Source organism: Centruroides sculpturatus, unplaced genomic scaffold, assembly GCF_000671375.1.
Source record: "Centruroides sculpturatus isolate CEXI.00-Female unplaced genomic scaffold, Cexi_2.0 scaffold380, whole genome shotgun sequence".
Lineage (NCBI taxonomy): Eukaryota > Metazoa > Arthropoda > Arachnida > Scorpiones > Buthidae > Centruroides > Centruroides sculpturatus.
Genome location: NW_019384570.1, coordinates 236,371 through 247,184, shown reverse-complemented (window position 1 = coordinate 247,184; position 10,814 = coordinate 236,371). Strand labels below are relative to the sequence as shown.

The 10,814-nt window shown below is 31.1% G+C and overlaps 2 protein-coding genes across 2 annotated transcripts in view; one reads left to right on the top strand and one right to left on the bottom strand.

Annotated features, from left to right (window-relative positions):
* The first annotated feature begins 2,640 nt into the window (after nucleotides 1–2,640).
* LOC111624165 (urokinase-type plasminogen activator-like) lies at nucleotides 2,641–9,447 on the top strand. The gene is made up of 5 exons (XM_023366971.1): nucleotides 2,641–2,666; nucleotides 3,061–3,179; nucleotides 3,260–3,430; nucleotides 8,526–8,699; nucleotides 8,785–9,447. The coding sequence occupies exons 1-5, from the start codon at nucleotides 2,641–2,643 to the stop codon at nucleotides 8,910–8,912; spliced, it is 618 nt and encodes a 205-aa protein (XP_023222739.1). The 3' UTR covers nucleotides 8,913–9,447.
* A 467-nt stretch (nucleotides 9,448–9,914) lies between these two features.
* Nucleotides 9,915–10,814, bottom strand: part of LOC111624160 (ileal sodium/bile acid cotransporter-like) — a 17,141-nt gene continuing 16,241 nt past the window's right edge. Inside the window, exon 3 of the mRNA XM_023366963.1 lies at nucleotides 9,915–10,670. Coding sequence (XP_023222731.1) covers nucleotides 10,075–10,670 — 596 coding nt within the window. The 3' untranslated portion in view covers nucleotides 9,915–10,074. The remainder of the gene's footprint in view (nucleotides 10,671–10,814) is intronic.

Sequence of the window (10,814 nt, the reverse complement as noted above, 5' to 3'; positions counted from 1 at the left end):
AGTTACGTAACTCGTTGCTACATTTTTTTTACTGACTTCTTCGTTAAATGTTTAATTCATTTTCTTACATTCTAAACGCTTAAAGCATATTATGTTTTAAAAGAACTTTTGTACCAGCACTATTAGTATTTCATTAGGAAAGGGCAATTTTTTCTTCGGGGGTTGTTACTTTAAAATAAAAACAGATATAATAACGCATATCGCACAAATTCAATTAGGTAAGATTACATAACTAACGTAATTCTAAAGTAATCGCGCAACATTCTCCAAAAACGACAGCAGGCACGTGTCCTCTCTGAACCTGCCTCGAGCAGCGCCCATATTCTCAAAATGTGCCCGTGGATACGCCGCTGATTTCATATAATAATTAGCAATAATGGATTGGATGAATTTATATATATATATAATCGAGGATGTTTGTTTGTTTGTTCGCTATACACTCCTAGGACATTCAACCAATTGCTACGAAACTCGGTAGTTACGTTCAAATACTCATAACTTACATCATATACTGTACATCCCGCCGAAATATCGATTGCATTTCTATAAATCAATTTTTGTTTACAGTCGATTTTCTGAGTTACATGTAACGTCATCTATTGGCAAAAAAGTTAACGAAATAATTAACTAAATATAATTTTACAAAAAAGATATAATTTTAAAAATATTTTCACTGGATTACTGCGACAATGATATAGAGCGAAATAGATGCGCCATTACTCCATTACTGTGACAGGTAGCACATAGCACTTGCCTTCTATTTTTTTTTTAAACTCTCCGCCCTGTGGGCACTAAGTAGCCCCTTTTAGCAAGCCCATTATGGGTTTTACCAAGCCCACAATGGCGACGATGGTGAGTGACGGGATCGGCATATCCGAACAAATCCCCCCGAAAAATCCTGGGGATTTATCGTCTCGTCCGGATTCGAACCTGGGTCCCCAGAGCAGTAGCACTTGCCTGCGTGGATTACTAGTGTTTTGCCCTTGTACTGTACATCATACTTTTCCTGTTAGCAATAATAGAGTCGTGTCAGTTATATATCTAACTCCGTTTAAGGAAAAATTTTGAATCAAAGTAACGTTATTCCCGTTCTAAACCGGAGGTTCGTATATAGTTAATCTGGCCCTCCTGCTGTAAGCTTTCCACATCTGGTCTCGACTTTCATCTATCTAACTCCTTTCTCGAGATTAAGGAAGAACAAATAGATAGGGGAAGACAGTGGGAATTTATAGGTCAATTTGAAAAAATTGTAGCCCAATAATTTTCCTATAGACGCAATATTTACGAGAACACACTTCCCGCATAGTTTATACAATCTGTTGCCAAAAGTTTTAAAAAATTTATTATCACATAAAAGCAATTATTCTAGCATTTTTACAATATTCTTTTTATTTAAACAAGTCTTTCGGACGTTAAGGTTAACAACTTCAATCACATATAGGGCCATCACAACCCATCCAACACGGATCAGTTTTCAAATATTAATGAGTAATTAATGACTACTTTTGGTCGAATTGATTCCGACTCAGTTTCTTCTTTCTATTGGACCAGTGGTATGGTAGCATTCGAACAGGAAAATTTGATAATACTCATAGAAGGCTACCGGACAGTACAAAATATGATTTAAGTGTGTAAATTTGAAACCGTGTCTTTTCTTTTTCCTTTATTTCTTTAGCACGATGAAGTGCGATCAATCAAACACTAGGCAGTTTTCTATTATTTATGAACAACTATGCACGCATCAATCTTAAGAAATTATGTTAAAACATCACAAAAATCTGTCACTATGAAATGCAAAATATAAGTTAACTGAGGAGGGGCGTTGTGAGTCCGAACACCGTATTAACTGAAATTGAATAAATAAAGAATGGAAAACTGCCTAGTGTCTAATTGATCGCACTTCATCGTGCTAAAGAAATAAAGAATGATTTAAGTGGTTTCCCAGGGTGCCGAGTTTAAATATTTGGTCTATTTTTAGCGAAATTTAATTGGTTGGCAGATTACCGTTTGATATTCGGCTGCTAATTATACAGTTTATTAGAGTTGACATTAGGAAAAAATATGATATCTTAAAAAGTTTAAAACATATTTTCAATCGCTGTCTACTTGACCAATGAAATTGTGCCATTTCGTACCATCCGAGTATCACGATAAACGTGACAATGGTAGGATGAAATAACCAAACTCTTTATATGGTTTTTGTTTTAATGTTTGTTATATTATATTTGATTTATATAACTACAAAAGTTATCTTACGTAAGGGTTTATCACACCTAATGTCCAATCTAACACATTTTAGGGATTCTTTATTCCTCTACTATACACAATTTAAAACTGTATTTTATAGCAGAACTATTACTTATATGAAATAAAACAATATCAATTTTAAAAAAATAGAATTAGTTTTGAAGCAAGTTCCGAAAACACATACAGTATTTAAAATTGGAAATTCCCAATAATAATCCTGATAAACAGGTTTTTAAGTAAGTAATAGTATCTATAAAATAAGTATAATGAGTAAACGACACGTTAGTCTAAATGAAAAGATTTCCGAAAATTTTGACTAGAAAGGAAATGACGTCATTTAAGATGAAACAGTTCCTGTTATCAAAGTGAAGAAATTTGTCAGTTAAAGGTAAGATGGAGTTCCCGGTCATAACCTCCGAGTACGAGACAAAACGAGTTTCTTTCGCGCTTACGTACGAAACAATAGTTGACTTAAAGTTACTATAAGACACTTGGTAAGAATTCTTTTACATAGAATATATAGAGTTACGATTAAATGAAAAATTCGGACATTTAAGTATCGTAAAAACATTGTAATAATTGTTTTTAAAAATAACTGAAATTTTCATTCTATTTCGTGGATTGTCTCGCTTACTATAATCGTTNATACTTTAACTACGATTAACTATACTTTAACTAGTTACCGTATATTCATTTTTAATAGTAAAAATAATAGTAACTAATTACTGTATATTCATTTTTAGTTTATTTTTAATAGTAAAAATAATATTTTATAGATTTATCTAGAGTTTAAATTTTATTAATTCTTTTTAGAAATTTTGCACCTTCTCTATATATAGTTAGAGTTGGAGAATACGATGAGACTTTAATTGATAAATACGAAGACGATTTTGAAATCAAATATGTTAAAATTCATGAAAACTTCGAATCCGGTGCTGTAAATATTAATTGATTTAATTATTAAATTAAAATGAAAATGATCTTATAATTATACGGTTATTCCGATATTTAGGTGGTTATTTAGATAACGATATTGCGATGGTCAGAATCAAAGAAAAAATTGGCCACGGAATCACATTTAGCCCCTACGTAAGACCCATTTGTTTGCCTAGTTTAAATGCATCTTACGCTGCAGGTACGGTGTGTACCATATCCGGCTGGGGTAAAAATGAATTTACACGTGGTAAATATAATACATTTTCAAATAGTATTTTATAATACAATGTAATTACTTATTCATTCGAAATATTCCATGTTTCGTTCATAAAATAAGGATATTTTAAATAGAAATTATGATTTTTTAAATAGTTTTATGATATAATCTGTAACATTACTAGTTTTAATTAAACAATATTATTTAGTATCATTTGTGTATTTAACTTACATGAAATCGGTCAACCTTTTTCTTACAAAAGTTATTAGAAATTTATTTTATATAATATTATTAAGAAGTATTTACTTTTAAAACAATATCCTTACATTAATTTGAATAAAAAATGCGTTAATATGAATGGATACACAAATTATTTCATCAAACGTGGAAAAAATTTTAAGTTTATCTTCAGGTCTCCTTTATATCTGACAGCGAGGAGATGGCATTCGAATATTATTTCAATGGATTTAATAGTACAGCGCTTCGCAGATTTAGAAAATATCGATATGGTAGAATAGATTATGATGCCATTTTCTGCTCAAATCGAAAACGTCCACATCAACTTGCAAGATGAACTTATTGAATTATTGGCTGTCCTTGAAGAAAAATCGCTTTTTTAAAATTTAAATTTCAGCAATTTCTGGACGAATATAAACGTAACACAAAAATATACAAAACTTTTGTATATGGTAAATCCTTTCTCGCTGGCATTTCCAAATTCTTATATGGATGAAGCTAGTTTCAGCCATGATAATTCTATCTTAACCAAACAGAGAAATAACTCGAATGTGGAAATTTCGGGTGATTTAAACCTAAAACTTAGAAATTTTGAACCAAATATTGCTAATCTTGCTAAGGCCTCAAGCTCATCAGTCTCACTGATTGTTAATTACAAACATTATTATTAACATATATCTGCTAGTAAATAAATAAATAAATGCCGTTCATTTTTTTCTCAATTAGTATTTAATTTACTGGAAAGCGTCAATTATTTCTATAAAGTTCCCGTAATTCTTACAATGATGCGTTTTCTTTCTAGAAGTTTTATCTAAAATGTATAATTTTTCTCCGATTTCGCGAATTCTCTCGTTTAAACATTACAAATTATGTGTCGTTTCAAAAATTTTATCTATTGTATAAAACTATTATATTGTATAATATTGTATACTATTGTATAATATATGTATACTATTATATTGTATAAAACTATTGTATTAACTATTGTATAAAATTCTATCGGTATTTTTCTCAGTCTTGTTAATAAATGTCAAGGATTGCAATTAAATAATTTAATTTCTTTGAACATTTGGGATCTCACGATAAATTTATCAGTTAATTGCTTTGACGATAAAAGTCAAAGCAATAAACTCGAACAATTTCCCAAGTAAAATCTGGATCGGTTTCTAAGAAATTTTCGTGGGTGGTTGACCCGAATATGCCGTGTTCCATCCAAGGGCGTCTGCAAACAGGGGGCAGAAGGACAATTTCCCCTGTTGAGATTTTCTTATTCTTTCGTTTTTTCTTTGTTTTTCTCGAATAACAATTTCGTAAAGCCATAGTATTTTTATACCAGGAAGATTTGTTTTAATTAATGGTCGTTACGCAGCAGCGCGAAGAGATGGCTCCTTTAAACTGTATGCGGGTAGTGTACTCTTTGGAAAATCACGTTTTATAGTGTAGTTTGAGTTTTCACTTTTTTGCCTGCTTATTATCGTGAAGATAGAGGAAGAAATATAATTAGAAACAAATCGATTCAAAGAACATACTAAATCTATTGGTTAATTGATCCAAATCGTACGTTTTGTTCCTCTGAAACAAATCTTGCTACCGTCCTCGCAAGATTTCTTTCAGACCGATTAATTAACTACTGTTAATCAGATATTAATATTCCTATATTTAAATATATTGACATTTATATTTATGATTCTTTAACTTTTGTATATATTTTTACTAGGTAGGCTGTGCTAAAATTTGCTATTATAAAGTGCAAGATTCATTCATCGATATCCGTAGACCTACAACATACATTCATTTTATTATATATTATATACGAATATCTTTGAATATAATTTGCAATTGTATAGAAATTTTATTTTTGTGAAATGTATTATTCTGTTATTTTTTCAGAAATTTATAATTCAGAGTTGGACAGAATAATTCGGGGTGTCCCAAAAGTCTTCATATGCAGGACGCAAATCTTTATTTGCCGTTTAATGCAGACATTTTAAATATATGCTAATGATATCCGACTAATTTGAATATCATTTGCATATATTATTTAGTATTTAGTGTACGGGAGGCTACCAAATACGTCGGTACACACGAAAGTCTACGAAGTTCACTCGCATCCCGCATCCAGAAAAGGGAGCTTTGCTAATCTAAAGGATGTTTTGTGAATAAAGTTACATTATGCTAAAATGTGTTACTTTCCCGTACGCATAGAGACTTTTAAGACCCCCGTTAAATTAAAATAATATGAAATCATCACATCGACTTAGCATTCATTTAATATTTCTTTATAATACAGTGAGTACTGTATATGTGAAGTGAAAGAATTTTGTCAAACAACGTGCAGTTTGAACGTATATCGATGGATCGAGGTATTAGTTTCTTTGTATTACAATGCTAAATATTGTTTTTCGGTTATTTATTTATCTGTTATATTTATATTATTCTTCCCATTAAAACTGTACATTTTAATAGAACTATTCTCGTTCTCAAATAGGTAAATCTTAAAATGAAAATGAATCTTTCTTAACATATTTCATTATACCGTGTAAAATGTAAAATATTTCGTATAAAGTAGACTTAATATAAACTTATAAGAAATCTAATTTATTATTAGTAAAAAGTAACTAAAAATATGTAGTTTGGCTATAAATATGGAGTTATAAATATATGCTAAATCATAAATGTACTATTCGCTATACACTCCTAGGACATTCAACCAATTGNTGAGGCCAATGACAAGGTTCAGTTTTATACAAAATACGTCCGTAATGATAAATTCTCTAACCTAGAAAAAATGGCGACGAGCGTTACATCCGTATCTTTGTGAATTTTTTTCTCAAAATTAAGTGAAAATAGTGAATAGCAAGTTTCACATTAAAATACGTACAAAACGCCGTATAATTGTTGTATCAATAAATAACACGGTGTATTTTTATTTTGGTTTTGGCCCAGTAAACCTCGTAACAGCCGGGAAAGTTACGCAACTCGCTGCTAGAACTATTAAAAAGTAAAATAATATAGACTTAACACAGATATAATTCGACTTACTTACGGGGATTAAAAGGTGTTAATCCTCCTCCCGGGCTTACTCGGTGCAATTAATGTCAGTAAATGCATTAATTTCTATCCGTAGTAAAGTCTTTTCTTAACTTCTTATAAATCACACAATTTTAAACGAGTAAAACGCGCGAAAATATATCGAAACCAGACGATAAGCGACTCGTTACGTCAGTTGCTATGGAAACGAAAGTTCGTCCGCTACTGTTATTTTAGCGCTTTCTTTTTTTTTTATTAGTTAAAATTTTTAAAGCAATCTTTTCGTCTATTATTTAAATAGTATAAAAACATTTAATAAATATAAAAATTGAATTTACCTGGAATTTTTATATTAAAATGTCGTCGTCGTACGTCGCTCGCTACCTTGCCGATATTGTCGGATTGTATGAAAGATACTGATATTCTATGAATAATTCTGTAAATGGATTGTCTTCGACCCGTAATTTGCCTAGTTTTCGATATAATTATGGAAATTATCTATAAATAATTAGTAAATACGTTAATTATACGTAGATTATACGGATCGAATCTTTTTAATCCGGCATTTTGTGATCCGGCGCGATTTGGATCCGTCGCCCGTTTACTTAATTGTAGGAAAATTAATTAAGGGAAAGACGAGGTAGAAATTCCATTTTGCTGCATCCCCTTTTATTTCTAACCTAACGTAACTTTACCTAACGAGTTTAGACACCGCCTACGTTGAATATACTGTAACCGTGAAGATCCTCCCGACTTCTGGTGTAATCTGAGCTACGGGAACTGGAAATATTTTTGGTTTTAGGCTTTATATTACCGGAAACAATAAAAAAAATCTTCGGAAGAGTTAATAGTTATATTGTTTCCCGAAACTTGGCTCTCCCATCGATAATACTGCGATATGTGTATGGAATAAACATTGCTAGGCTTTCCTTGCGGGTCTTGAAGGTCAATTTCTGTAACCTTGAAGGCCAACCTGTATTAATCTTGTAGTACTTGTAGATGCATAGAATTCTATACGTAAATTATAAACATATATTTTATAATTTATATATTGCAGCCTATCTGTAGATCTATATATAGAGATACGGTATATACAGAATTTACACGAATATCTGTAAATGTTATACGTACAGTATACAGTTCTTTGTATTTTCTAAGGAGTCGGAGAAAACTTAGGGGCTCATAATTGTATCTACCCCTACAAATTAATGTTTTTTACTAACAAAAAATGAAATATTCAAGATCGTGGCTGCCATTTATCAATAAAGAAACATTTTACGTAATCCAGCAACTTTCCCGGCAACATTTAAAACCGCTTATCTGCCGGCATCTGTTAGGATATTTTACTTAAAAAGCTTTTTATATTTTTAATTATTATAAAATGGCAAAAAGCTTAATTTTCAGGGTAAGGACGGGTTATATTTTTTAAAAAATTGTAAATGTTATTAACTAGTAAAATCGTTATTAAGTGCGACCCTATTCGAGATACGACACAGCATTCCACTTTACCTCCCCACTCCGTCGACCTTTAATTACCAAAATTTAATAACATCAATTCCCCTAATACACAAACCTCCCTGCAAAATTTCAAAAATTTTCGACAAAAAGCGTAGGAGTTATTAAACTTCAAAGAGGGTGAACAAAATCGTGCCTATCACACGCACTAATATCCACGAATACAGGAAAAAACTCCCGAATTTTTTTGCTTTCTGTATTCTGTATTTGTACCTAAATACACGAGGTAGCATTACTATAGACGATGACTTTTACTATAAATTTTCTCGCTGTTATTATTAGTTTAATAGTATAATAGTCATCGAAGGTTGTTTTTAATACGGTTTTTCTATTAACATTTTAGTTTCGCCCATTTTGATGGGTGCCGAAGTACCGATTATACCGACGTGGAAATGTAAAAGTGAGATGATTTATGGTTCAAAGATAAAAGAAGGAATGTTCTGTGCCGGTCATTTGGGAGGCGGAATGGATGCCTGTAAAGGTGATAGTGGAGGTCCCATGGCTTGTAATGAAAATGGTAAGTTGTTATTTTCTAAAGATTAAAATTGTATAATGTAAGTCATAGATTAAATTAAAAATTTTCATTTGATATTTTATTGTAGGGAGATATTTTTTATACGGGATCATTAGTTGGGGATTTGACTGCGCTCAGCCTAATAGACCCGGAGTTTATGTAAAAGTTAGCCATTATTTAGATTGGATCTACAGAATATTGGACAGTGATTATTAAATCGTAGAAATATTTTCTCTGATAATAATTTATTGAATACTTTTGTATGCTACTTTAAATTCGTTTTTCGATTTATAATACAAATTTACATTAATCTTGAATCGTTAACTATAATATACTTTTTTGTTTAATAAGTAATTATATAATAGTTAACAATATTATTAATTTTTAAAATATTTATACATTTTTAATTAATTAAGTTAGTGCATATTCGAACACGCAACTGGACACAAAAAACTGTGTAATGGGAATTTTGAGTTGTGCGATGAGAATCCCAAATCTGTGCAGTAATTTATTGTCCGATTCAGGATTTCATAAGTATTTCTTTATTCTGGTTATATTAAAGTTTAAATATTTACCTAAATTACAGTGTGTACAGTATATTATTCGGCCTACAAAAAAAGAGCGACCGAAGGAATGTTTGATAGGATTTATCATTTGAATCGAATATATACAATGGATACTTTTTATGCAGCCGCAATATCAATATTATCATTTTAAATTAACACTAGGATTTATCGGCTTGGCCAAAACAAAACTGATATTTGTACGGTAAAGAAAAACCTTAGAATAAGACCCGGGTCAAATATTTATTGGAAAAATTTTAATATGGCAAACTGATCTACATATATTTATACTTGCAATTTCTAAGAGGTTCTTCTTCACGCCGGAGCATAGTAACTACGTTCGTGTGTGTACAAGGGTGACTGAAAAATTGTAACTCGGTGGTCGGTGGATTATGTTTTCCATTAAATATAGAGGTTTCAGATTTGGCAAATAAAATATAGTTTATTTCACTTGATAGACAAAATAAAGCATTTAGTGTATAGTGGTTTTTTCCTAGTGGTTTAGTTATGTAATTTACGGGTTAAATCTTATCTGTAGATGTTATAAGTATGGAATGTGTGGATATAATTGAAATTAACTTTAGTTCGTTTCATATAAATATTAAATTTTTAAATATTTATTTTTATTAAATGAACTTCTGTTATTGATATTATGTTGTAATTTAATTCCTCGGTTGTAATATCGGTTCAAGATACGCTACTGGTCAACAATATGTAAAATTATAATGTATGGCTTCTTAACATTCGTTATAATTTACGAGTCTTTTCTCCTCGAGCATGTGTTAATATAGACTATTATTCGCATTTGAATTAAATTATGATCGAATAATTTGTTTCTTTTCTTCATCAGTGATTGTATTTGAACCATAGAATCCAAAGAAGTTTTTACTGCGAAGTTTTTGATATAAATAAATTAAAGCTAAAGGTACGGGCGTCACGATAGATCCAGCTACAGGAACTACGCTAGCAATATCTGAATCCGGTTGAGACAATGAAGAATTCAACAAAACGTAAGCGACACCCGTATTTTGAATACCCGTTTCCACCATGACGGCTATTCTATCCTCCATGGGTAATCCGGCAGCGTAAGCTGCCACGGAAGCAATGGCGAATCCAGTCCAAACATTTATGATTGCAGCCCCGACGATCTTCCAGCTGAACAGTTTGAACATATACAAATTAGCGTAGATACCAAACATCACGATGAAAATTATAATGACGCCCGACACTATGGCAAGAATTCTCTTGAGAAATTTCCCCACACGTGGGAAAAACTTCTGTATTAAAAGGCCAATTCCTAATGGCACTATCATAGATATTAGCGTAACGCATATATTTCTGAACGGTCCACTAACGTTAGTTGTTACAAACAGGGATCTTCCTAATGTAAACAGCCACAAAGGCATCATTCCTGTAAGGAAATAGAATACATTAATCAGAATGAACGACTTGTATTTCCACATTTTCAAATGCATTTACCAAAAATTTCATATGTTTTTTAATAGTAAAAAGATTCCTATATTTGTCTTTATATGATATTTAGATAACGATATTG

What these genes read in the sequence shown, in the direction of transcription:
- LOC111624165 (XM_023366971.1), top strand. Translation starts at nt 2,641, where the DNA reads ATGGAGTTCCCGGTCATAACCTCCGA. An exon ending in TTCCCGGTCATAACCTCCGA is followed by an intron (nt 2,667 to 3,060) that starts GTACGAGACAAA and finishes AATTCTTTTTAG; the next exon opens with AAATTTTGCACCTTCTCTAT. An exon ending in CATGGCTTGTAATGAAAATG is followed by an intron (nt 8,700 to 8,784) that starts GTAAGTTGTTAT and finishes ATTTTATTGTAG; the next exon opens with GGAGATATTTTTTATACGGG.